This window comes from Triturus cristatus, chromosome 5_1 (assembly GCF_964204655.1).
Source record: "Triturus cristatus chromosome 5_1, aTriCri1.1, whole genome shotgun sequence".
Taxonomy (NCBI): Eukaryota; Metazoa; Chordata; class Amphibia; order Caudata; family Salamandridae; genus Triturus; species Triturus cristatus.
In genome coordinates this window covers 416,397,549-416,425,383 of record NC_140587.1, presented here as the reverse complement: position 1 = coordinate 416,425,383, position 27,835 = coordinate 416,397,549, and the positions used below count along the sequence as shown (strand labels likewise).

Genomic DNA, 27,835 nt, shown 5'->3' with positions numbered 1-27,835 from the left:
TCTTTATGATGCTCCCGATGACCCATGGGATATGACAATGGGATTGTCCCTCCAGATGACAATGAGCCTGACCTTTACCCTGCCAAGCCTTCCCCTCCCAATGAAACCACCTCTTACCACGAGGTAATCTACAGGGCAGCCACCTTTCTCAAGGTGGACCTACACACTGCTCCAGAGAACCTCTTGGTAGAAATGCTCTCCCACACTCAGCGTGCCACCCAGTTTTTGCCAATGCTTAAGGGAATGCTTAAGCCTACGCAAGAGGTCTTTGAAGATCCTGTCTCGTAGAAACTTCTTGCCTCAAATATTTTACCTTAGAATTATCCCCAGGCGTTGGAGTGGATCCATACTTTTTGTTGAGCAGTACTCCTGCACCCCGGTAGGTGGCATCGTTCATCTCAGTGTGGCATCAGCGCCATAGTCCACATGGGGAGTGACGTTCTCATGCCTACATAGGCACCACCCCAGAGCACTGGTGTCTGATCTTTTCTTTCTGCGCCAGTCAGCGCATAGCCAAGCAAGCAAGGTTCCGAGGCCGACGCTCACAGTGCCATCCCCATTTACAACTCTGACACGGAGCCGTAGGGACCTCGCCCTACGCTGACTCTGGCACCATCTGGAGCCATGCCTTCCAGGCCAAAGCCTAAGCCCTATTCCTGTGGGCTAGGAGTGGAGGACGAATGGGAAGGGTCGTGGGATCCTGAAGAATATCTGCCTTATGACACCTTGCACTGGTGTGAGGATCTGGGTGAAGCCAGTGGACTGGATACTTCTCCAGATGCTGACATGCTTTCTCCCCCTTTCGTGGCTGTGGTTCATGTGCTTCATTCGCAATGGTTGTGCGGAGGGTGGGTGAAGTCCTGGACCTTAGCTTGCCCTCCGTGACAGTCAAGACTAATGTCTTAATGGAAGTTCTTCAGTCGGGTGTCCCCTTCAGAACCGCTTCTCCCGTTTGAAAAAAGCACTTACTAATGTCCTGCTTGGGACTTGGTCCAAGCCCAACACAGGGGCTCCTGTGTACAGGACAATTGCCTGCTGCCACCGCCCGCTCCAGGGCACCCCAAATTCCTCACAGAACACCCTACCACAGAGAATCTGGGGTCCAAGCCTCCACTTCACACTTAAATCCTGGGAATCCAAGAGCCTGGAAATGTTAAGCTGGAAAATATTTTCTTCTACTAGCCTGGCATTGCGGTTGGTTAACACTGCATGCATTTCGGGATGCTATTCCCACGCTCTGTAGGATACGGTTGCACAGGTGCTGCCAACGGCCTGCTGAAGAAGGCCCTTGCTGTGCTCTCCCAGGCTGTTGCAGCTAAGTTCACCATTAGATGTGGATTGAACACCACTGAATCAGTAGGCAGAGCGGTTTCGTCAACGTTGACCCTGTGGTGCCACATCTGGTTGAGGACTGCTGACTTTTCTGGCAATGGCCAGACATCACTCATGGACATCCCCTTTGATGGTTCTGGTCTCTTCGCAAACAAGGCGGATTCGGCGCTTAAGTGCTTTAAGGACAGCAGGGCCACACCCAGGTCCTTTGGCCTTTCGATGGCCTCTCATCACCCTCAATCTGCCTTTCGCTCCTTTTGTGGCCACAGAAGTGGTGTACAGCCACGTCCTTACCTGATCTGCCACCACGGCACACTAGCTTTCCAGCCTCTTGAGTTGCCGTGGACGCAGTAACTACCAGGCCCTGTGAATTGGGTAGCCAGTGGTCCAGCAGCTGCAGCTGCCAAACCCTCCTAGTCTGCCTGTTTACCATCATGGGCACCCAGCCGACAGCAGGATATGCCATCACCTGACCCACTTGCAGTCCATAACATCAGACAAGTGGGTTTTGCAGATTGTCTGAAGGGACTACTCTCTCACCTTTTAGACTTCCCCTCCCTCCATGCCACCTATGTACGACAGGCTGACAAAGCACCATCTATCCCTTATCTACCAGGAAGTGACTGCTCTTTTGGCCAAAGGAGCTATATAGAGAGTGCTGATGTCAGAAGTAGGTCGTGGTTGCTGTCCTCCACCCCCTACTTTCTGGTGCCCAATAAGGATGGAAGTCTTTGTCCCATCCTTGATCTGTGCTCTCTCAATTTCTTTCTCAAGAAGTTTAAAATGCTCACTCTTGCTCAGGTCCTGTCTGCCCTGGACCTAGGAGACTGGATGGTAGATTTGGACTTGCAGGACGCATAATTCCACATCTGTCATGTCTGCCCAAAGGTGTTACCTGCAGTTCACGGTTGGGCCACAAGCACCTTAAGTTCGCTGTGCCCCCCTTTGACCTCACCATCCCTCCTCAGGTATTCACCAAGATGATGGTGGTGGTTGCCGCTTATCTGTGGAGATGAAGGTTGCCAGTCTTCCCCTTTCTTGACGACTAGCTGTTGAAGGCTGGTTCACCCCAGGATGTCGTTTCTCACCTCCGGACTACAGCAAGCCTCCTGTAATCGCTGGAGTTCACTGTCAACATGCTGAACTCACACCTGACTCCCTCTCAGACGCTCCCTTTCATCGGAGCTGTTCTGGACACTGCAGTTTCGAGCCTATCCTCTTGAACAGCGAGTCCAGAATATTTAGACTGTGATACCTATATTTCAGGCTCTATTCTTGATTTTGGTGAGACTGACACGGAGGCTGCTGGGCCTCATGGCCTCCTGCGGGTGATGCATGCCCCTTGGCATATGCGGGCTCTGCAATGGGACCTGCTGTTCCAGTGGGCGCAGGATCAGGGGAATTTCTTCGACATGGTCCAGATCTTGGAGGGAACTGCAAAAGACCTGCAGTGGTGGCATACAAACCATGATTGGGGCAGTGGTGGCATACAAACCATGATTGGGTCAGATGCTAACGCCTCTCCCTTCCCGACCAGATTTCATAATAATGACAGATGCGTCACTCCTGGGATGGGGCGGCGATCTGGGAGAAGTGGAGACCAAAGGACTCTGGTCTCCAGCAAAATCCAGACTCCACATCAACCTGTTGGAGCTCCAATTTTCCGATTAGCATTGAAAGCTTTTCTACCCTCCATTCAGGAAAGGCTAGTGAAAGTGTTCACAGACAACACCACCACCATGTGGTACTGCAGCAAACAGGGCAGGGTGGAGTTGTGGAGCCTTTGTGAAGAGGTCCTGCATCCCTGGACATGGCTGGAACAGCGGGGCATATTCCTGGTGGTTCAACATCTGGCAGGCTCTCTGAACACCAGGGTGGACGAACTCGGCCACAGATACCTCGTGGATCACAAATGGTGTCTCTATTCAGAGGTGGTTTTAGGTCTCTTTCAGCAGTGGGAAGAGCCAAGGCTAGATCTGTTCTCCATTGACTAGAATGCTCAATGTCAGCAGTTCTGCGTGCTGAAGATTCCAAGGCAGCTCTTGCTCAGAGTTGCTTTTGGAATTGAGGCCTCCTGTACGGCTTTCCACCCATACCATTCCTGCTCTGAGTTCTCAAGAAGATCAGGAACGACTGGGCCCAAGTCATCCTTGTGGCTCTGGACTGGACACAAAGAGTCTGGTATCCTGAGCTGTTTAGCATGGTCATCTGTCCTCCGATCAGCTTGTCCTTTCTGGAGGATCTTCTGTCACAGCGAGGGGAGGGTTCTCCACCTGAAACTGTCAACTCTCTGCCTATTTGCTTGGGGATTGAGCGGCAACAGTTGACCGCTTTCAACCATCTTCCTGAAGTCTGTAACGTTATCTTGGCAGCCAGGCGTCTCTCTACCAAGACGGTTTACGCCTCCCATTGGGGCAAATTTGTTTCATGGTGTACAGAAAGACAAATCGATCCCCTTTCTGATCCCCTTCCTCCGGTTCTCATATTCATCCTCTGCTCACTCTGAAGGTCTAGCTCGCTACCATTTCAGAATTTCTGCGATTGCCTGATCAGCCATCCCTCTTCAAATCCTGTATTGCAAACAGGTTTCTGAAAAGTTTACATTTGTTTCCATCTGTGAAAAAGTGCCCTCTTTCTGCATGGTTGCCCCCACTTTTTGCTGGACTGCTGATGTGCTTTGACTAAGTGTGCCCTAGACTCCTGCCATCAGGTACCCCGGGCTTTTGCCTTTCCCTAAAACTGCATTGAAAACAAAACCCAATTGGCATCTCTGTCCACAGGCCAGCCACTGGTAAATGGTACCACAGGTACCCAGGGCACTGTGACCAGGGAAGACTTTAAGGGCTGCAGCACTTATTGTGCCACGCTTAGAGGCCCGGTACCATTACACTCACATTCTGCCTATCCCACACTGATGCCAGTGTGGGATTTAAAGAAAAATGCACACGGAGGGAATCTTAGAGATGCCCCCTGAAAACGACCTACCACTAGTCTCCAGGCTGAGTAGCTGCTTTCAGCTGCCACCACCGGACATGTTTCTGGACCCCTGGGTCGAGAGCCTGTTGCTCTCGGGGGGCCTTAAACAATGCACATCCTGGGACAAGGTGCCAAGCCTCCTCCCCCAGGATGAGCAGGGTCCACGTAGGGGAAGCTTCATAGGCTTGCTGCCTTTGTGAGCTTCCCCAAGCCACTTGCTGCTTCAGCAACTGGTCCCCACTGGTTCAGACCCTCACTTTGGGCGGGAGAACCAGCGGGGAAGACAAGTTAGGTGTGCCCGCCTCTGCCAACTCCACCCCTCAGGTGGCGGAGGCATGGTGAAGCACAACTCTCAGCCCCCGCCATCTTGAATAAGGGGGGACCCAGCCAACCAGTGAAAGGCTTATGCCCCCCTCCCACTGGAGGGTGGCATAATAGGGGGTGTACCCACCCCAGGGAAGGGACCTATTTGTCCCAACCTTTTACCTACCTGTAACACCCCTAAATGTAGTATTTAGGGGCACCCCTGAACCTGGCTTCCTAATACAAGAAACCAGAAGAAGAAAAGGACTGACCAGCCGTGCCAAAGCTAACAAGAGGAGGACGCCCACTGACTTGGCTCTAGCCCTACCAGCCTGTCCCTACCTCGAACCTGCAGAAGCGACTCTTCGGTGTGTCCAGCAGCCTGAAGAACCCCGAGGACCTACCCTGCCTTCAAAAGAAAAGACTCTGTCCCCCGTGAACACCGGATTTGTTAACTAACAGTCTACACCACTCTGCACCTGACAGCTACAGCCCGAGTTCGAGTGGCCCAACCCCAAGAGAAGGTCTTCCAGGCGATCCTGAACTGAGAACCAGTGACCCCTGACCTGCCTCAAGCCTCCAGCCGACGCCTGCAGCCTCAAACCGGAAGGTATCCCAACCGCGACCAGGAGCTGGTAAGAAGATCTGACCCTAACAGGCACCCCTGCACCCGACGCCCCACGGCCTTATGTGGCCCAACCGACGGTGCCTAACCAACCACCAGCATCCCAACTTACCTCTCCAAGTGGCGGTCGCCCCCAAAAGACCTTCGTCCCCGAGCCTGCCGTTTGTTTGCATACTTGAGACTTCCCATTGAAAGCTACAGTGGACTCGACGCCAAAACAGCACTCTGCACCCGGCCGCTCCAGTGCCGCTGAGGGTGCACCTTTTTGTGCTGGCTTGAACCCCCATTTGCCCTGAGCTTAAGTCCAGGAGTTTTGCTCCCACAAACCAGTGGCCTGCTTGTAAGCAGCCACCAACTGGAGGCCCACTATCCCTCATTGGATAACATTGGACCTCAGCATCCGTCGCCCTAGTGCCGCTGAGGGTGTAACAAAAGTGCATCCTTGACCTTGGGGGACCTCTGAATCTAACCCCAGAATACCAACTCCCACAGCAAAGTATTTACCTGTTAACTGATAATACTATCTTCCCCCATAGGATAACATTGACTGTTTTTCTATGAAAAGTTTCTAAGTGTGGAGTTAGAAAATCTAAGAAATCCTTTAAAACTGTAACTAAATAACCAAAACGCTTTTACTTACCTGATTACAGGAAATGTGTCAGTGCAGTATCCAGGTATACTGCACTGTGTGAGAAAAGTAATATGAAAAGTAACTTACATGATACTCTACTAAAAAGAAAATACAAAGTATACATACTGTAGTCTGAAAAGCATTGCATTTTCAGTAGCACTACTGTAATCAAATCAAAGTGCACATACAATTGTAAATCAAACTATTTACAAACTGCATTACTACTGTAAAGTATTTATTGCTTACTTGTGGCAGGCTCGCTTGGTTCTAGAAAATAAAATAACAAAGAATATTTTTATATAAAATTAATTGGTCTGAAGTTCAGTCTTTGAGTATGTGATATAATTTGCTGATTGAGTGTGTACAACAAATGCTTAACACTTCCCTCTGATACAGCCTTACTGCTCGACCACACTACCACAAATAGAGAGTAAGGTGCTATCTACTTTTACCTATGCCTACCTTTGGGGTTCCATTGGACTCTGTTTACACTATACCTCACTTGGGTATAGTATATACAGAGCCGTTTTCCTACGCTATCCTCTCCCTTTATTATGCCCCAGTGGGACCTCAATCTTGTTCTCACTTTCCTTATGTGCGCTCCCTTTAAGCCCCTGGACTACTGTCCACTCAGGCACCTTACCATAAAGATGGCCTTTCTCATGGCTATAACATCTGTTTGGAGGATCAGTGAGCTTCAGGCCTTGTCATCCACCCTCCTTATCTGAACATCTACCCAGACAAACTGGTGCTTTGTACGAGAGCTTCATTTCTCCTTAAAGTGGTCACTTCCTTTAACGTAATCCAATGCATCTCTCTGCCTACTTTTTTTGTTCCGCCTCATCCCTCCAAGGAAGAGGAGAGACTTCACTGTCTGGATCCAAAAAGAGTGTTGTCGTTCTACTTTGAATACACGCAAGAGTTCTGGGTGGACGACCAACTCTTCGTGGGGTTTGTCAGAGCAAAGAAAGGACAGGAGAGGAGGACTATCTCATTATGGATCATACTCTGTTAAAATCTGCTTCACAATGGCTAAGAAACAACCCCCTGAGGGTTTGGGTGCTCATTACACCAGAGCTAAATTTGCAACCACTGTGTTAGCTCATTGAGTTCCCATCCTAGACATCTGCCAGCCTCCACTGTGGGTTTCCATGCACATTTTTACCAAACTCTGCTGCCTGGACAGTCAGGTCCGTAGGGATGGGCAGTTTGACTGTTAGGTCCTGCAGGACTTCCTTATGTGAAATTGGTCCACAGACCCACATTCGGGCAGGTATTGCGTGGGTATCTATTCTGAGGTAAGGAATCTGAGGCTAGAACCCTCTGTCCGATGAACAAGTTACTTACCTTTGGCAGAGACTGTAACAAGCCGCAGATTCCTTACGGACCTTACCGAAGGATACGGCTGATGACTGGAAACTTCTAGAATGTGAAGGTATCCATGTGAAAGAATTTGTATTGGACAGCTAGCAAGAGAACCAGGGAAACACATGACCTGTTCTTCCCATTTGGGACTTGAGTATATGGATGAGGGTTGGGTGGTGGACAGTGTCATAGGCAGGAGACTGGGGTCATTTTTTAGGATATGGATAAGTGTGGTGTGGCGGACAGTGTCAAAGGCAGGAGATCAGGGTCGATTTGTCCTTCTTGTGTAGTGAGGTCTATAGTCTGGTTGGGAGAGCGAGGGAAGGCTCATTCTCTAGTCCCTTGTTTGTGTATATATAGTTTTTATTCAAGTCAGGAGGTTTTCATCAACAGCTTTCATGGTTGCTGTCTTAGTGCTGCGGTAACCTGGAGTCAGATTGATAGGCATGCTTGAGTTGGTTATTAATGTTCTTACAGTTGTACAGAGACTGCTTCTTCAATTACCTTCCTGATGAATGGTAGATGATGGATGATAGGCTAGCAGTTCGTGAGGTCATCAGGGTCTACAATGGGTTTCTACAGAAGTGGGAGGATCAAGCTCCTCTTATTAATTTCTGGGAAGAACCCTTGTGAACGAGAGAGGTTTACAGTGATGATTAGGAGTGAGAAAGCTTTTTAGGAGTGGGCTTTGATGAAGAAAGAGATCCTCATAGGAGGTATCTTTGAGGGAGCTGAGGATGTCGGTGAGGTCTGTGAGAGAGAGGAGTTTGAAGGATTGTCATTGCAGATTGTTGCGTGGCTGGATCTGGTCTATGTGGGAACTAGCTTTCTGCTGTCAATGTATTGAGAGATCTTTTCGAAGTTTTTACTGAAGATGTCAGTTGTTTGTGAAGTGTGGGATTGTGGTATCATGCAGCGTGTTGATTCGGTGCTTGAATTTCTTGAACAGAGGTCTGCTTCTATTGGCTGCTACCTTCATTTTGCTTGCATAGTAGTTGGCTTTAGTTGTTTTTATGATTTGCCTGAATGTTTAGTGGAGGGACTTTAATAGTGTAAGGTCATCAGGGCATCTGCTATTACTTTTTCTTTCCTGTTGTTCTCTTATAGGCTGACCATGATCATTTGATTATGTGTGAAGTAGGGTGATAACTATAGCGAAATGACTGGTACCGCCCCGTACTATGAGTGGATTGCATTGGATGGATGGTGATGTTGAGAATGCGACTTTTGCAGTGGGTTGGTTGGGTGAGAAACTGTGCCATTTTGAGACTGTCGATAAAGTTGAGGGTGTCTTGTTTTTTGCTTGCATTACTTGTCTGGGGGGTTGAGGTCAGCTAGGATGGTGGTGTTGGTGAGCCGAATCAATGGAGTAGAGAGATCCTAAAAGCATCTATAAAGCCTTTCTTCTATTCAAGAGGGTCACAGATGAGGCATACGTGACCCACTGGGTTGTGGAGAATGGAAAGTGGCTTGTGAGAAGTTCTACAATCAATCAATCAATCATAGGCATTTATAAAGCGCACTACTCACCCGGAGGGTCTCAAGGTGCTAGGGGGGGGGGGGGGGGGGGGTCCGCTACTGCTCGAACAACCAGGTCTTGAGCTTCTTCCTGAAGGAGAGGTGGTCTTGGGTCAGGCGTAGGTCGGTGGGGAGGGTGTTCCAAGTCTTGGCGGCCAGGTGGGAGAAGGATCTTCCTCCTGTTGTCGCTCTGTGGATGCGGGGGGACGGCTGCGAGGGCGTGACTGGTCGAGCGGAGGTGGCGTTTGGGAGCGCAGAAGTTGAGGCGGCTGTTGAGGTAGGTCGGGCCTTGGTTGTGTAGGGCTTTGTGTGCGTGGGTGAGGAGCCGGAAGGTGATTCTTTTGTTGATCGGGAGCCAGTGCAGGTCTCTCAGGTGTCTGGAGATGTGAGTTCGTCTGGGGACGTCGAGGATGAGTCTCGCCGAGGCGTTCTGGATCCGCTGGAGTCTCTTCTGGAGCTTGGCGGTGGTACCGGCGTAGAGGGCGTTGCCGTAGTCCAGTCGACTGGTGACGAGGGCCTGGGTGACCGTTTTCCTGGTCTCGGTGGGGATCCACCGGAAGATCTTACGTAGCATGCGCAGGATGTTGAAACAGGACGAGGAGACGGCGTTGACTTGTCTGGTCATGGAGAGGGAGGAGTCCAGGATGAAGCCCAGGTTGCGTGCGTGGTCTGTCGGTTTGGGTGCGTTGCCCAGGGCGGGGGGCCACCAGGAGTCGTCCCAGGCGGAGGGTGAGGAGCCCAGGATGAGGACTTCCGTCTTGTCTGTGTTCAGTTTCAGGCGGCTGGTCGTCATCCACTCGGCCACGTTTTTCATCCCTTCGTGTAGGTTGGCTCTGGCGGTGGCGGGGTCGGTGGTCAGGGAGAGGATCAGCTGGGTGTCATCGGCGTAGGAGATGATGTTCAGGTTGTGTTGGCGTGCGATGGCCGCAAGGGGGCTCATGTAGACATTGAAGAGGGTGGGGCTGAGCGAGGAGCCCTGAGGGACGCCGCAGATGACTTCCGTGGCTTCTGATCTGAACGGGGGCAGGCGGACTCTCTGTGTCCTTCCGGTGAGGAAGGAGATGATCCATTCCAGTGCCTTCTCCTCGATCCCGACGTTGCTGAGGCGCTGCACTAGGGTGCGGTGGCAGACAGTGTCGAATGCCGCGGAGAGGTCCAGGAGGATGAGGGCCGCTGTTTCTCCGTTGTCCAGCAGGGTTCGGATGTCGTCGGTGGCAGCGATGAGGGCGGTCTCGGTGCTGTGGTTGGCCCGGAAGCCTGACTGGGAAGGGTCGAGGGAACCAGTCGTCTCGAGGAAGGCTGCCAGTTGCTTGTTGATGGTCTTCTCGATGACTTTGGCTGGAAACGGGAGGAGCGAGATGGGGCGGTAGTTCTTGAGTTCGGTGGGGTCCGCCGTTGGTTTCTTTAGTAGAGCTCTGAGTTCGGCGTGCTTCCAGCTCTCAGGGAAGGTGGCGGTGTCGAGGGAGGTGTTGATGATGTCCCGCAGGTGGGGTGCGATGACAGCGTCTGCCTTGTTGAAGATGTGGTGAGGGCAGGGGTCGGTTGGGGATCCGGAGTGGATGGAGTTCATCGTGCTGATGGTGTCTTCGAGGGTGATCGGTGTCCAGGCGTTAAGGGTGGTGGTGGGGGGCGTTGGTTTGGTCGTGGGGAGCGTTGGTTGTGTTCTGAAGCTGTTGTGTATGTCAGCGATCTTGTTGTGGAAGTAGGAGGCGAGGGAGTTGCAGAGCTCTTGCGATGGGGTGATGTCGTTGGTTCCGGCGTTGGGGTTGGAGAGCTCTCTGACGATGTTGAAGAGTTCCTTGCTGTTGTGTGCGTTGTTGTCCAGCCGGTCCTTGAATGCTGTTTTCTTGGTGGCGTGGATCAGTTGATGGTGCATTCGGGTGGCGAGCTTGAGGGTAGTCATGTTGTCCGGCGTTGGGTCTCTTCTCCAGGCTTTCTCGAGGGCTCTACAGAGTTGTGTGTTGCTTGTTGATGATGGTGAATGGAAACTTAAAAGAGTACACTATCGCCTAATAAGGGTATTTTGGTGCTAGACACTAATGATATTAATCTGAAAAGGAGGTTCTAAATGAGAAGAGAAGAGGAGGCTTTTAAGGTCTTATGAAAGGTAAGATGGATCATTAATTAGATGGAGTGAGCTAGGAAAAGCGTTCCATGCTTTATCTGCCAGAAAATAGACTGAATGCTCTTCAGATCTGTCAGGCCAGGTTTTTGGAATGGACATTATTCTGTGTGAAGAGAAATGGAGAACTCTGCAATTGCTATAGTTAACTAGTTGAGATTGAAGGTAGACGGGGTTAGAGCCATAAAACACCTACTGAACCAAACCTAAAGACTTGAACTTGATTTAGCTAGGGACAGGGTGCCATTGTAGTGAAGAATAGTAAGGAGATACAAGAGAGTGATAAGGAAGTTGGAAAATAGCCGCAAGTGCTATATTCTGAATCCTTGCCAGTCTACCAAGAGCCGAAGCTGGTAGACCAAGTCGGGAGAGGATTGTAGTAGCTGAGGTTAACTATATAAACAACAGTTTGACAAGAAGAAATCAGAAGAATGGGTAAGATTTTGCAGAGTAATGGCAAGTGATAAAAACAGGAAGAAGAGGGCACTAACAATCTGTGAGAATGCAGAAACTTAGTCAAAAAAACACACCAAGATTTCTGACTAAATAAACTGGAGTAGGAGTAGGGGCAAGTTAAGGCAGCCAACGAACATCGGATCATTTGACGACATCTTTACTGACTGTCAGAATGTCCATTTTGTCTGTATTGATTTTGTGAGAGTATTTTACTCATCCAATCCACCACCTCAGAAGGGCAAAAAGTCAGCTAGTTCTATCTAGAATTGGAGTAGAGAAGAATCATGGAGAATGAGACATAAAGTAACATCCGCATATGTCATAAACCAAAATCTAGAAGTCCAGATAAGCGTAGCCAGAGGGTTTACATGCGCATTAAATAGTGTAGGGTTAAAAGAGGACTGCCATAAGCAAAAGGCATGAAAGAGTATCTGTAGGGTGGACAATGGTTGGCCTGTGAACAATTGCCAAGATAAGCGGAGATCTAGGACAAGGCATAGCCAGAAACATCAAGAAAGGAGAGCCAAGAAAGAATCAAATAAGAGACTGTGTTGAATGCTGGCGATACGTCTATGACAATTAAAGCAGCAGGACCTTATTGATCAACAATGAGCCACAGATCATCCAAAATAGACAACAAGGTGGGTTTGTTCCCATGAAAAGGATACAAGCAAGTCTAATAAAGTCGAGGAGACAGTTTACAGGAAGAAAGTAAGTTGGTGATTAATTGTTTTCTTTGGATTTTAATGGCAGTGGGAGGAGTGAGATAGGACAGAAATTGCTAAGAAAAGTGGGATTTGCACATGAATTTTTCAGTAGGAGCATCACTAGGGCTAGCTTGCTTCCAGGCAAGGGGAATCAAAGAACTAGAGAGGGAAAGATTGCAAAAGTAACAATGGCAAATATCAGAAAAAAATTAATAACGTGCACGGGACAGAGGTCAGTGGGAGAGCCAAATTGAATGCAAGAGAGATGATGGAGAGTCCTCTCGAGAGAAAGTGGTGAAAAATCTGAAAGAGTAGGTCAAGTCTCTGGAGTAATCACAGCCAGAAAGTAGAGATTTTGGATAGGAAAAAGTGAGACAGGTCAGAAAAGTGAGATTGTGAAAGGGGTTTAAGAATGGGAGCAGCAATGGGGGATCAACAAGAGACTTAACAATTTAAAAAATGTGCTTTGAGTTATTTGGAGTTCAGGTAATAAAGCTGTCATTAAAAAACTTGAACTTGTGTTTATGATAATTTTTTTAAATAGGCAGAACGACTAAAGGAGGCATAGCCCTTATGCTAGGATCTCTCAACCCTGTTACATTAAGTTTCAGGTCAAGGAGTTCCTGGATAAACTGAGGGCAAAACGCCTAGGAAGACGCCTGAGATGATTAAACATTCTGCTAGGAATTTCACAATCCAGGGGATTTATAAGCCACAAATAAAATTTAAAGACTGCTACATCAGTGGGGCATCAAGGGCAGGGCATTGATTCTGGAGAGTAGCAGAAAAGACATGTTTGAACCGGGACCAAATGTGATGTATCACAAACAGCCCAGGCTATCGGACTGAAGAAAAATGATGTGGGAAGGGAGAGCCCAGATCAAGTGTAGTGTATGCCCCACAAAGTAATGTGGACCAATTACTAATTGCGAGAGACCAAAAGTAGAAAATCAATTTAAGAAAGCTACCACAATTGAGGGCAGAGTCTGCCCACAAAATAAAATCACCAATAATGAGGATAAGAAGCAAGGGAGTCAAGAAATCGAAAATACATAAACTGAAATCTGGGCTAGGCAAGAAACAAAGGGCAACATATAGAAAAAAAAATATTGGGAAGAGTGACTTTAGGCCTGAGTAGTTCATGTGTTAAGGGTTCTACAGCAGCCTGAGAAATAAGAGTAGATTTGTTGGTAACTGCTAGCCCTTTACCCAGTACACTGTAGATGGGATGATCTAGTACAAGATACGTGAGGACGCACACTGCTGCAGCAAAACGTGGGACAGATTTCATGTCCATGTCTCAATGATGAAAATTACATCCAGATTAGTAGGAAAGTAGGATTTGCTTTCATGGTTACCCCCATTTTTTGCTCGGTGTCAGTATGTTTTTGACCTAGTCTGATTGGGATCCTGCTAAACAGGATCCCAGTCACTGTGCTTTCTCCCTTAATTGACCATGGTAAGTACTTTTGTACATCCACAATTGGCTACTGGTGTACCCTTGTAAGTCTCTAGTATATGTAATAAGGTACCCAGGGCATAGGTACACCAGGGGTCTCCCATGGCCTGCAGCATGTATTGTGCCACCCATTGGAGCCCACTTAAACTGTGACCACAGGACTGCCATTGTAGCCTCTGTGAGTTGATGCTTGCGCCTCACACAACAGATATTTCCTTATATCTGAGGTCACTGCACTTAAAACCTATAAGTCACCCCTATGGTAGGCCCTTCAGTCCTGAGGGCAAGGTGCATGGTTTGGAGTGTGAGGGTGCCTCTGCATGATCAGGATACCTCCACAAACCCAGGAATCGATTCTCCAAGCTTTGTAAGTGGGGCCAGCCATTTTTATACATATAGTGGACATCACTCAGTACGAGATGTCTAACTATATAGAGGCTGCACTGAAATCGGTCATGTTTGGTATTAAAGATGTTGTAATCATACCCCAACATGATCCCATGTCCTGGGGGACTCCCTTGGGCTACACCTCATTACTCCAGTAACAGCCTTTCAGGTCTGACAGCAAGCCAGTGCTGCTGCCGACCAGAGACACAATTCTGCCCTAAAGCTGCTGAGCCAAACTTGAGTAGGGGAAGGTAGAACAATAGGTTTCCTGTCGCAGTGAGGTGTGACCACCTCCCAGACAGGACTTAGTGTATTTGCACATTGGGTGCCCTCCTTGCATACTTCAGTTCAATGAGCCAGTTCAAGGAGCTCTTGGCTCCCACTCTGGCACAAAACTAGTTAAAGGACATGGTAGTATCATCCCTGCTGCCTAGCCCCTCCACTAAAAGGAACTCCTGAGTCATTCCAACCCTTTCCCTAGGGTCCTTAAGGGCTTACCTGTGGATGGTTCCTTTGATTCATCGTGGGACAATACTCAAACCTGAAACCACGTCAATCTTCAACCGTCTAGGCACTTTGACTCCTCTGGACTTCGCCTCGAACCGAGACTGAACCAAGTAAGACTCCTCCTGCTCCTGGTATCTCTGTTCTGCAAGTCTTCTTTGTTGTCTGTGCTTCTTCCAGGATCCTCACCAGACCTGTGGGCATCAAGTACAGCCAAGTAATCTCATTTGGAGTGAATGAGTCGCTCCACTGCATCTGCAGGCACCACAACGAGGCTGATCGGTCTGCTGCTCCTATCGTCCTATGGACTTCCCGAGGCTCAGCAACACAGGTGGTGGTTCTGCAACTCCCTCAAGACCTGACTTATCCTCACTGCAATTTTGAGGCCAGTATCTCTTGTTGGATCCGCTGGGGCCGAACCGCTGTGCACTGGGTCGACTTGCCCTTACCAGGGCTTGTTGGCTCTGCACTCCAGAGATCCTCAGGCTATGGAAAGCTCCAGCCTACAGCATCTCTTCCCTCAAAGCTCAGTGTCTTCACCATATCCTCTGCACCATGGGCCTGTCTTCTTGGTGATCTGCCCGAGGTCCTCTTGTGACTTCTGTTCCTTCAGCCTGTGGGTCCTCCTGAGGGTTTTCTACTGCTTCAGTGGGCTCCCCTGCTTGATCAGGGCATGCTCTGACTCTCCTGCCTGTTGGTGAGTCTATTGGACCTTGCTGGTCCCAATATTGCTCCTTCTTCGGTCTCCTCGCCAGTTGTGGCTACCAAGGCTTGTTGGTGCTCCTGCCAGACACCGATCACCTAGTCACCAACATGGGACAGCTCGTGCATGGCTCCTTGTCTTCCTCAGCATCTCCTGGTCCTGACAGCTGCAGAAACAGGGTCACCATCGGCACTTCTGAAACTCCTGACATTGGTGGGCATTGTGTCTTCGTGCCTCCTGGTCACTCCTGAGTGGCATAGGCTCTGTCCCCTCTGCTTGCAGGTTCTTCACTTCCAGAATCCACCTTGGATTCCATCGGACTTCATTACCTTCTACAGAGGCATTTTCTTCCAAGTTTTTCCACTTTCTACAGAGGTTTCCAACGTCTCTTCACACCAATGTCCCTAGCTTGCCTGGTGTAGGTGACCTGGTTCCAAGGGCACCCACGGGTCGGGTGGGTCTAGGACCTTTCGTTCTCTGGGAAGGGTCCTTTTGCAAAACTGTAACTGCGACTTCTGTATTGACTACCATTGGGCATTCGGCTGTATTTCCACTCTGCACACAACCTCCGTGGCGTTCCGTGGTACTTACCTTGGGTGGTTCCTTGTGTCCCCATATCCATATTCTTCTTGTCCAAGTCCAGTTCTCCTTTGAAGTTTGCATTCCACTTTCTTAGTTTATGGTCTGGTCTCCCTCTGGAGACCTCTGTATCTTGTGCTACTTACCTTATTGCATTTGAAGTATTTTTGTGTATTGTGTTAATATCTCTGGGTAGGAGCCATACCAATGTTTTAGTGTTGTGTAATAACTATAAGTATTTTTATATAAACACTTTGAGGTATTTTTCGTTTAACTTACACTACATGATTAAACTGGTAAATCAAGCTGCTTAACACTCCTTCAAGGAAAGCCTAGGCGATCTCCAGCTACCACTTTGAGGGCTTTCTATGGTTATCAACGACCACTAAAATCTCACCAGAAGTGTTTCCTGGATTCGTGCAATGTGCATCACTTAAATGAGTGTCCACCATATACTAAGCCAGCCTCCTACAAATACTAACTCATGGATATCCATTGGGTGCTATTTTAAAGAGCGTGAATGTATTGTGCAGCATTTTAAAGTGATTGGTAGGTTGCTGAGAATCGCCTATATCAGTAGAAGAAAGAGCCGTGGACGGAAGTGAATAAGACTGAAATGAAACCTGAGCACGAGTATTACAAGTAGTAAAACATTTGGGGCTGTGAATCTGGTCGGTAAGAGCTGAATCTCTTCTAGTAGATGAAGCCAAACCAGGTGGCTTGTGAACTGAGCAGTGAGGAGAGATGTGGAGAAGTGTGGCAACCCAACAAGAGCAGGCAAAACAGACTAGTGAGTGATAAAGGGGTGTGATAGAGCAGTGGTGTCAAGGTTAGGGTGTATTGACAGAAGAAAATAGCAGAAATGATTTAATCTGGTTGTACCAATTTAGGTTATAGAGTAGGACTGGAAGCATAATGGGCACTGGGCAATTCCGGCGCATAGACGAGATTGCCACCAATGCACCATCTGCACAGACTTGCCTCTGGTGCCTTTAAGTTGGGAATGAGGAGTGGCACATGACATTCCACTATAGGTGTAGGGAGTTCTCCCAAGATGGCTGCTAAAGAAAGTGAAGACAGACAGAGGATGAACTAGGCAAGGAGTTTGTGAGCTCAAGCGCGGGACAGAAGACTCCAAACCAAACTTTGCTTATAACCACCAAAGGTATGCACAATAAATAAGCGATAGTAGCTGCAAAACATTAAATCAGAATTTCGAAAAAACATGCAGCTTTAAGTAACTGCTCACCATACAATAAGTTGTGGTGGTCGAAATAGCCATAAAACTGTTAAAATACCCTAAAATGTATGCAGTAAAAAAGATACAATAAGATCAGCAAAAGAGAGCAACAATTCTAGTTACAAGCACAAATGTGCTACAGGTGGCATCAAGTACTGTTAGTATAGGAGTTACACATGACCTCCTCATTAGACTTGTGTAAGGAGTTCACCCAAGATGGCGGTCAAAGAAAGGGAAGATAGGCATTGGATGAAGTAGGCTCAGAGGGGGTGAAGTGTAAGGTCAGGCAGGAGCCTCCAAACAAAACCGCATTTACAACCTCCCATGGTTAATAAAAGAAATGGGTCTAATAGCCCTAAAAGGTTGAAATAATGAAGCACACATAGGCAAAACACGTGGGTTAAAGTAAAAGCCCACCATAAAACAAGTGAGAGGTAACTGTTGAAATAGCCTTAAAACAAACAAACAAACAGTAGGGTTACACAGGAAAAAGGGTATAAGTTGAACAGCAGAAGAGATCGGCAATCCCGTAAATGAGCACAAACATGCTACTGGTACTATCAGGAAGAGAAGTGGCACAAGACCTCACCATTAATCCCATATGAGGAGTTCCCTCAAAAGAGTAGCCAATGAAAGTGAAGACAGACTGAGGATAAAGTAGACACCGACATGGTGAGTGCAGGGTCAAGGCAGTAGCCTCTCAAGACCAGAAAGGTGCTTACAACCACCCACGGTCATTAGCAGAAAAAGATTATTGCCCCAAAAAGTTAAAACACCAAGAGTGCATGACCAGGATGACTTGTGGATGATGGTGAGGCCTCTGCCTTTTTGTGTGCACTTTGTGCACACTGGATGCTGTTGGTTGTGGGAAAAGGTGGTAGGGTATTTATAGGGATGAAGCGGTAAACCATGTTTCTGTGATGAAGAATGCCTCCAGATTGTGGAATGTGATGATGACTGCGATGGGTGGAGCTTCGAATACTGCACAACTAGTGTTCATGAGTATGAGTTGGAGAGTGCTCAGTAGTTTGTGGTGGTTGGTGAGGGGTTTGAGGTTGAATCTATGTGTTGTACAGAAGTGGAGTTGGAGTAAGTGTCTGCATGGTATAAGTCTAGGCTTGATAATGGTATGAGCAGCTTCTGATGTTGGAGGAGGCTCATGATGCAGTGTTACATTGTAGATATTAATTAGAAGTTAGCTGAGATTGTAGAGTAGCACATATTTTGGCAAGAGGCCCTTCCTGGCCAGAGCAGACCCAGAGAGAAGATGCCATCGTCTTTAATGCCCTTTGTTGAGAACACCCTTTTGATTAGCTACCATGTGGCCTGGATGGAAGTGGAAGAGAGTGTTGGAAGTTGTCTCCTACTAGATTGTTGGGTTTGACTCCGTGTCGGACATGGTATGTGGTCCTTTTTAATTAATTGACTGGGCAGGAGCTGGTGGCAGATCCTGATTTGATGTAGGCAGGTGTGAAATTATCCGGGATGCCTGTGCTGATGTATGCTAAATTCTTGTGGGAGACTTTATTTGATCCTTTTGAAGTGTATGGCTGATTTTAATTGGTGGAGGTGGGTTTATTGTGCCAGGCAAGAAGCTGTTATGTGTTGAATTCTGGGCCAAGACTGTATAGCGCAAAACTAAGGCAAACTGTATTAGCATGCTACACTGCCTAAATTACCTGCTACCAGCAACAGAGCTTAGGATAGGAGTACTGTTAATAGTGTTCTAATATGGGATGAGATTGTTCCCTACAATGTCTAGACAGCATTCCACAATCTAGTTCAGTGGTGGAAGAGTGATGATCTCTTTGGGTAGCCATTAGAGGCTCTGTGTTTCCCAGTTTTATTCATTAAATAGTTGAGGACGCAAGTGCACAATGAAGAAAAGGGGTCGGGAGAAAATGTGCCTGGCATCTTACTCCTCCAGCACATAGCATCCATAATCTATCACTCTTTGGAATTTGTTTACATCAATTGCACAAATAACAAAAAGGTTATAAAAACAAAACTACATATTTACACATAGTGACTGACATAGGGACATAAGCCCAACCCTTGTCAGAGAACCTTTATAATTCATTAGTTCTACTTCTTTCTAATTTAGAGACCGTGTACTTAGACATTTCATATTGTTATCCATATTCTAATCAGACCTTTAATACTCTTTTGATGATAACTATTTTGTTATTTAGTGAAGAACAAAAAGCTTATTTTAGATAGATGGTCTATTAACGTCAGCGACAAACTAAAGTCTCCAGTATTATAGTATTTTAATTAATGGATGATGAGACTCTACGGAATATTCAATTGACAGTTGCACAATACAAACAATTCAACCAAAGAAGACCCAGGATTCAAACTGGTTTTTGAGACTATAGGTGGTATTCTCATTAATACATAACAAATTCCCAAATGACATAAAGATCCTAAGATCCTTCTGCAATGTATCTCCACTCAGTTAATCCCCATTAGAAAATCTTTGTCATTACCACAAATTTGTACGCCGTGTTGGAAAATAGTCACCCATTCAGTATGTTCTTATTTAATAGATATCAAAATAACGGTAAGGCCCAACACATTACATAACATGACAATGAAGAAGTTATCTACTATGTTCTACATGGAGTCCGTGGAGGTCCAGCCATACTTTTCTGACAATCAGTATGTCTCAACCAACCAACTGATTGCTGGCTGTATTTCTAACTTGTAGTTAGTGAAGGTTTTTCTTTTTCGTTAAGTGTATACTATTTTTCACAGTTGAGGAAATGATTAGTTGACCCTGTAAGGTGTTGTAAATTGGGGAGAGGTGAACAAAAAGATTTTCTTTAAATATATTATTCTCATCTTGAAGAAAGTCAAGATTGCTAACATTATGTAATGAAGTGGTAGATGTTAAGGATTATGTTATAATCGTTGCTACCTTAATTGTGACTGGTTTACCCTTTGAATCTTTTTATGTATTAATCTGTAACCAACTGTCTTGCATCTGTTGGGAAGAACCAGCTATTCAGGCATTTAATGTGATGTACTCTAGTGATTTTGAACACCATCTGCTTTTATTTGATACTCCAAATAAGTTTGAATTCAGTCCAGCTGAGGTGTGATGTGCATGTTCAATAATCATGGTGACACTGATATTCCAAAGAAAGAAACCATTCAGGATCAATACCGATTTGTTTTTAAATAGTGTTTCCATTGACATATTTAAGAGGCGTAAATAACTTTTTGCTCGGTTTACTGGTACACAATCTACTGATCTCAGAAGCATGGAAGGCTATAAGTTTCTTGATATTATGTTGTGTTTGCCATTATTACTGAGCTCTTTTCACAGCACTGATTGCCAAATCGGAATCTCACTTCTGTTTACAGGGCAAGCAGTGTTACTTCTCAACATTGTGTATGTGTAACATTCTGATCTCTGTTATTAGGTAAAAAAGCTGAAGAGATGTTTTTGTCACTCAAACAAGAAGGGAATGCATTTGTGAAAAAGGCACAGTATAAGCAAGCAATTGGAAAGTATAGCGCATGCGTGGAGTTAAATTCTGAAGAGAGTTCAATATACACTAACAGGTAAGCCCTGGATTTGGCAAACTTTCAATGATGTATTCATCTTATTTTGGTATTTGTATTCCTTCCTTACACTCAGAAATTACGTTTTGACATGTTGTAACATGATTTCATTTTATGTTAAAATTAAATATGCTGTTGCTGTGCATTTTTTGGGAATCCAAAAACATTCTTTATGTATTTCACATTTGGAGAAAACCTTTGATGCAAACCTCTTCACATCCCTTGTAGTTTTAGTACACAAATAACTACAACAGGAAACCATCTTTTCCTATATTGCTGGCAGACCTAATGTTATCAGAATTTAATTAAGCACAGACAGGGGGGGCGTGGCTAGCCGAGCTGCGGAATGGCCGCTGCCTAAGCGAGCTCCGCCGGCCGGAATCAGATCCTGCAATAAATCCTGTACAGTTGGGCTACTTGTGACCGCCGAGGTCTGCTGGTCAATGAGCGCATGGTGTAAGGCGCCCGCCTGTGATAGTTGGTGAGCCGGGAGGCTTTAACGACGGAGATACGGCGCTCGGTGCGCTGCGGCGGTGTGAGGGGCCGCAGCGGCCGGAGCCTGGAGTCAGCATCGCGAAACTCGAGGCCGAGGCGCCAACGTAGGCGAGGGCCCGGCGTCGCTGATTGCCTGGATCGCTGGCACGGAGCGCAACAGCGGGGGCGACCTGGCGGCCACTGCAGATCCTGAGGTGCTGTGAGAGGACAGTGCGGAGGAGAAGGCTGGGCACTCGCGCTGCGGGACATATCGGGTGGAGGCGGCGGAGGACTGCCTAGCTGCTTATCTGCCGCCATAAGGTGAGGTGCCGACCTCCGCGTGGACCTGGGCCCTGGTAGTTGGATGTTGTGAGCGGCGGGGCCTGCTGCGGGTGGCCATCTGGCGGACAAGGGCGCTAGCTGTGGCCACGAGCAGACTGTCGGTGACTGGAGGGAGCGAGGCCATGCGAAGCTGTGCCCTGGGCCTATGAAGACGCGCTTGTTGGGCCTGGCTGAGGTGGTGATGATTCGGACGTGGGAGAGTGCCTTGTGACCTGTGAGACTCTGCCTGGGGACGGGGCTGCTGGCGTTGCGCTGGGCTGGTGGAGCTGCGGAGAGGAGCGACCGACAGTGTAGGAGTGGGAGGTGTTGCTTGCACCACGAGCCGAGACCGGGCGCTACTCTCGCCCGCTGTGCCATCGGCCCCAGACGGTCCCTGCCTGGAGAATCTGAGGAGCTGCGTTGTGTGATCGACCTGGGCGGCTCGCCCCGTGTCCGCGCGGAGCCGGTGGGATACCCGAGGAGGTGGCCATGGGGAAGCACGACACGGAGCAGTCGAGGTTGACCTTCGACAGCAAGCGAGCTACTCGGCAGGCCGACACGGGACCGGAGATGCGGGCCGAAGGTGGATCTGACCTGGGGGTGGACGATCACGGAGAAGACCTGAGGACCTTGATGCTGGAGATGAGGTCCAGCCTCCGGAACATAGATACGAAACTGGATACCCTGACCTCTCAGCTCGAGACGGTGAAGACACAGGTGACTGCGCATGAGGCGCGCCTGGATACGCTGGACGGTCGAGCTGCGGACTTCCATGAATTTCAAGTCGAGACGAAGGAGCAACTCCTGCACATGGATAGACTGTTGAGTGTTATTAGGGCCAAGAATGACGATTTGGAGGCCCGGTCGCGCCGCAGCAACCTCCGCGTCACCGGGATTCCGGAGACGACCGCCATTTCCAAAATGGAAACTTACATCACCGATCTGCTGCGCGAGCTGTTTGACCCGCATCTCTCCGCGGTCTTTGTGGTGGAGAGGGCGCATAGGTCGCTTGGCCAGAAACCGCCAGTTGGGGCACCTCCGAGGCCCATCATAGCTAAACTCCTCAACTATCAGGACAGAGATGTGATCCTTTGGCTGGCTAGAGAGAAAGGCAAGATCACACATCGAGGGAACGCAATATCCTTTTATCCGGACTTTACTCCGGCAGTGCAGGCGGCGCGAAGGGAGTTTGCGCCGTTTAAGAAACTCCTCCTTCAGGCGCAGATCCCATATTCGCTGCTATACCCGGCGAGGCTCAAGGTATCGTTTGAAGGTACTACACATTTTTTTGCGACCGCTAAGGAAGCGCTGAAATTCGCTAAACATGTAGGCGGCAAGAAGCTCCAACGACTGTCGAGGGTGGCGGAGAATGCAGATGGCGCCCTGAATGACAATGACTGAGTGGTATTGTATAACTGGCGGATACTTTCGCTGCCTGGGCAGCTGAGCACCTGTTTGTTGAGTGGATGTGGAGTCGGCTTCCTCTTCTGTAAAGTTCTGCCGAGACACCTTGCAACTTTATTTTGTATACTTCGACCTAGTGCGGGCCGTGTAGCCTGCAGACTTTCGGGCCGCCCTGTTTAAGTCAGGGTACGACGCTGGCTCCGGCACGTCCCCATGGGAAGACTCCCGACTATGTTGGAGGTTTTTGATTCCGGGGTGGGTACTACACGACCTAATTGGGGGGTTAGTGTGGGTGGGGGGTGGTTGGTAAGGTTAGTTCTTTGTTGGTTTGTTGTCCACTGCACGTCTTTACTGCTGGCTGTCTGTATGGGTTCTGGAGCGTTTGCACTGCTAACTGTCAACATGTCCTACTGTAATTTGTTGAATAGGTATGTGGAATGCCAGGAGTAGATAAAACTTTAAACTGCCTCACATGGAATGTTCGGGGGCTCAACGACCATCGGAAGGTTCGGTTGGTGCATGCATACCTGGTGCGTTATGGGGTGGATGTCTGCATGTTGCAGGAAACGCACCTTAAAACCGCCCCCGCCCGCGGCCTGCGTCACGCTAGATGGGGGCACGTGTATTCAGCCATATATTCCAACTATGCCCGTGGGGTGGCGATCCTAATACATCGTGGGTTGGACTGGCAGGAGAGTTCGGTTCAGTGTGATCCGGAGGGTAGGTTTGTGGTGGTCCAGGGCATTGTATGCGGTGTGTCAGTGGTGTTTGTGGCGGTGTATGGACCGAATGTCGACTCCCCTGGCTTCTACCATAAGCTGTGGGGGCAAGTGAAGGCCACTGGTTGTGGGACGATTATCTGGGGAGGCTTTTGTAATGCCGTACTGGACGATAAAGTAGATAGAAAGGGGGTGGCTCGGACTTTGAATCCGCTGGCAGGCGCCGCGCTGGGGGACATCTTGACTGATGGGGCGTTAGTTGATGTCTGGCGAGGGAGACATGCGGACCTGCGGGAGGGTACCTGCATATCGACACATAGTGGAGCGTGGTCCCGTCTAGACTTCTGGTTGGTGTCGCGGGACGTCGCGCTGTGGACGGCACAGGTGGAGCACATGCCCCGCTCGCTTTCTGACCATGCCCCCTGCATGTTGCAACTGCTAATCCCTGGCGATCCCTTTCTGGCGTTTTCGTGGCGGCTCCCGCCTCACGCTTTGCTTGATGAGGCGTTCAAGGAAGAGATACGGACTGATATTACTGACTACTTTGAGCAGAATGTAGGTTCAGTGGCTGAGGTGTCGACTTTGTGGGAGGCCTTTAAGGCCGTTTTAGGGGCCAATGTATTGCCCGGCAGGCAGGTGTGCTGAAGGCGATACGGGGCACCCTGGCGGCGCTTAAGGCGGATATCAAACGGCTGGAATGCGCCTTTTTCGAGGATGGTGGGTCGGCGGTGGCGGGGCAGCTAAAAACTAAACTACTGGAATATGATGAAGAGGCGGTGAGGGAGGTCAAATTCTTAGGGAAATATGCAGAGGCTAGGCGCTATGGCGAGGGAGGGCGACCCGGGAAGGCCTTGGCAAATATGCTTTGACCGCCTCGGTCCGCGACTTATATTCACGAACTGCGCACGTCGGACGGCGGGCGACTCCATGATAAAGGAGAGATTGTGGGAGCGTTCTCGGAGTTTTACACTCGACTATATACCAACATCCAGAATGCGTGCCCTGAAGGGCTCGCATCCTTCCTTGACTCCATCGCACTGGTGTGGTTCAACAATAAACACAGGGAATATATGGACCTCCCTATCGATGCCGGAGACGTGGCGCAAGTTATAAGAAGCTTGCCGCCTGATAGGGCGCCGGGACCGGATGGCCTGACAACAGCTTTCTACAAGGCGTACGCGGAAGAGCTGGCGCCTCGGCTGTTGGCAGTGTATGAGGAGGCCTTGGTGTTGCCGGCTACCATGCGGGAGGCGCTGATTATCACATTGTTGAAGCCGGACAAGCCGGCGGACGATCTCAATTCCTATCGGCCCTTATCACTGATTAACGTTGACATGAAAATCCTAGCCAAACTGCTCGCGAACCAAGTGCAGCCCATGTTGCCGCTGATCGCCCTTCCAGACCAATCCGGCTTTATACCGGGAAGGGCGACCTCCCATAACCTGCGAACCGTCTTTGCCGCGTTGCATTACCTACACCCTGAGGTCAAGGCTGCAGTGGTATTTTTAGATGCCACTAAGGCCTTTGACACTCTCGAATGGCCTTATCTATTCCTTATATTAGAGCGAATGGGGTTCAGCGCGCTACTGCTTAAGAAAATCCGTCTGCTTTACACCATGCCAAGGGCCAGGGTAAGAGTCAATGGACTGGTGTCGGCGTCGTTCCCTATCCTACGTGGTTCTCGGCAGGGCTGTCCTCTATCTCTGCTGCTGTTTGCCATAGCTATGGAGCCGCTTGCGGCCCGGATCAGACAACACCACACAGCAAGAGGTATAGGCTTCAGCTCTAGAAATCTTCTTATCTCACTTTACGCAGACGATGTGACCCTTTATCTTATCAATCCTGCTGATAATTTGGATCCTGTCTTGCGGGAATTTGTTCGCTTTGAGGGCCTCGCGGGCATTTCCATCAATTGGTCCAAATCGGTCATCTTTCCCCTAACGGACGGTACTAGTGAGGTGCCCTCTGACTACCCTCTGCGTTGGGAGGCGGAGGAGGTTAAATATTTGGGGATCTGGATTAGCCGGGATCTTCAGGAAATTTGGAACCTTAACTTTGGCAGGGCAATGATGTGGCTGGGTGAGAAAGTGAAATCCTGGGCTTCCCTGCCCCTGTCGCTCGCTGGGCGGATTGCATTGACAAAAATGGTAGTATTACCCAAATTTCTTTACTTATTCGTCAATATACCTATCCCGCTTACTTCGCACTTTTTTGCTACTTTGCGGTCCCATCTGGTAGCGCTGGTATGGTCGGGCGGACAGGCCAGGGTGGCGTGGGATACGTTAGTGCTGCCGCTGAGACAGGGGGGCCTGGGCGCTCCTGACATGAAGTTGTATGCCCTCTGTGCGCAGGCTCAGTTCGTACATTTTTGGGCCCACCCTACCCCCTATCAACCCCACGTAGCGGTGGAACGGGACGCGGTTGCGCCCCTCCCGCTGAGCGTGGCGGTTTGCGCCAAGGCACGGCACCCAAGAACAGACGTGGACACAGCTGGGATGCTGCAGTGGGTGTGGGAGGAGTTGCGCAAGAGGGCCGGGGTTCCATTGTTGTATGCACCCTCGCTTCCTTTGATGCATAATCCGATACTGCCCTGTGTGGCTGATGGAATAGCCGGCCACCTCGCTGATAAGCTGCATCTCCGCACTTTTGCGGACTTGTTTCCTGAGGGCCAGTTCATGCCTCCTCCGGTGCCGGAGGAGGGGGGTGCGGTGCCTTTTTCCGAATTGTTTCTGTACCACAAACTGAAAGCGGCATGCCGGGCGCTGTCTGGAGATTTCCCTGACGCGCCTCCAGTCTTTACGGCCTTGGAGGCTGTGGTGGGCTCCCCGTCTCCCCGAAAATTGGTAACTCGTATTTATCGCCACATGCAGCGCACGGACCTGGTGGGGACGCCCAAGTCTATGCAGTGTTGGAATGGTGAGCTCCAGCCTGAGATAACTGCAGAACAGTGGGAGTTTTGTTGTGGGCAGCTCACAGAGCTTTCGCCAAACTACAAGTTGCGTCTCATACATTTTAAATACCTGCATTGCGTGTATAGAACCCCCATCAGCCTAAAAAGGATGGGGTTGAGGGAGACGGACGACTGCTGGCGTTGTGGATCCGCCTTGGCCTCCTTTTTGCACATAGCATGGTCGTGCCCGAAGCTGGTGGGGTACTGGTCTCAGGTTTTTTTCCTAATCAACCAGATTGTGGGCCGCTCTGACGCCCCCTCCCCCCTGCTCGGGCTCTTGGGTTATGTTCGAGACACTCCGCCACAGTCGCGCAAGTTGCACGCGTTGCTTCTGCTGTTTGCCAAGAGGCGGGTGGCAATCCACTGGGGGAGAAGTGGGATACCCACAGTGAAGGGCTGGCTGGCTGACGTCCCGTATGGGCATACGCAGCTAACCACGTTTGGGGAGTTGTTGCCGGCTGCGTCCAGGCCCCGTGACATCTGGGAACCGTTTGTGAGCTGGGCTCGGGAACATCAGGTGGGGGAAGTGGTAGGAGATGTTGTGAGTGAATGATTGCGGTGTGCGGGGGAGCGGAGAGGGCACTTTGAGGCCCGGGTGTTTCCCATCGTGCTAACAGAACAAGTCGGGTTGGAATGTCCCTACGTGCGGCCTATGCCCACGTTACCTTGTGTGGTGCGGTAGGGTGGTGGGACCCCCGGGCTCTTAAATCCAACTCCATGGCCTGGGATAGCTACAGATGTTGACATGTTGACCATTGAAATGTGTCCTTTTTTTGTATAACACCCGACAGCTTCCTGTATTACAATGTCATGCTGATGTGGACTGACATGTTTGTTGGTTGTATTGGCTGTTTTGCAAAATGTTCAATAAAAACAAAAACAAAAAAAAATTAAGCACAGACAGCTCGGGGCGTGGTCAACCGGGCTGCGAGATGGCCGCTCTGTGAGTGAGCTCCGCCGGCTGCACCCAGTAATCCTGTAAAAATCCTGTACCGGACACACACGGCGTCCCGTTCTGCACACCAGTTGGCGGCGGAAGCCCCGGTGCCTCACCGATCGGACTCTGGTGGTTGCCGGATGTGGGGGAGCTGAGTTATGCGCCTGGACGTCCTGGCCGAGTCGTCATAGAGTCGGCGGCCTGCGGCCTTGGAGCCTGAGGCGGGCGCGGGCGGCTACTGTGGCCCACGGAGTGTGGGGCCTGAGGGCAGACGCCGGGGCGCGACATATCAGCCGAGCTGCGCGAGCGGAGCACCCCGGAACAGTACTGGTGGGCCACTAGAGTGCTGGGGCTGCGGCACTGGTCTCCCTATATCCGTCTGCCGCGAGCGTGGACACAGATCTCCATCGGGCCTGATTTGGGAGAGCCCTGCAGGCGAGGCCGCCATTTTGAGTCGGAGCTCGGCGGTTGGATAGCGGCTGTACGCGGAGGCCATCTACCCTATCGGGCCTAGGAACGGCCCCGAAATGAAGCACTCACGTTGCGGAGAAAG

The 27,835-nt window shown here is 49.5% G+C and overlaps 1 protein-coding gene across 3 annotated transcripts in view; it reads left to right on the top strand.

The window, feature by feature from the left end:
• Positions 1 to 27,835, top strand: part of SPAG1 (sperm associated antigen 1) — a 1,022,992-nt gene that overhangs the window by 763,322 nt on the left and 231,835 nt on the right. For all 3 annotated transcript variants that reach the window (XM_085605177.1, XM_085605176.1, XM_085605178.1), the window contains one exon: positions 20,336 to 20,477. In XM_085605177.1, coding sequence (XP_085461303.1) covers positions 20,336 to 20,477 — 142 coding nt within the window. The remainder of the gene's footprint in view (positions 1 to 20,335; positions 20,478 to 27,835) is intronic.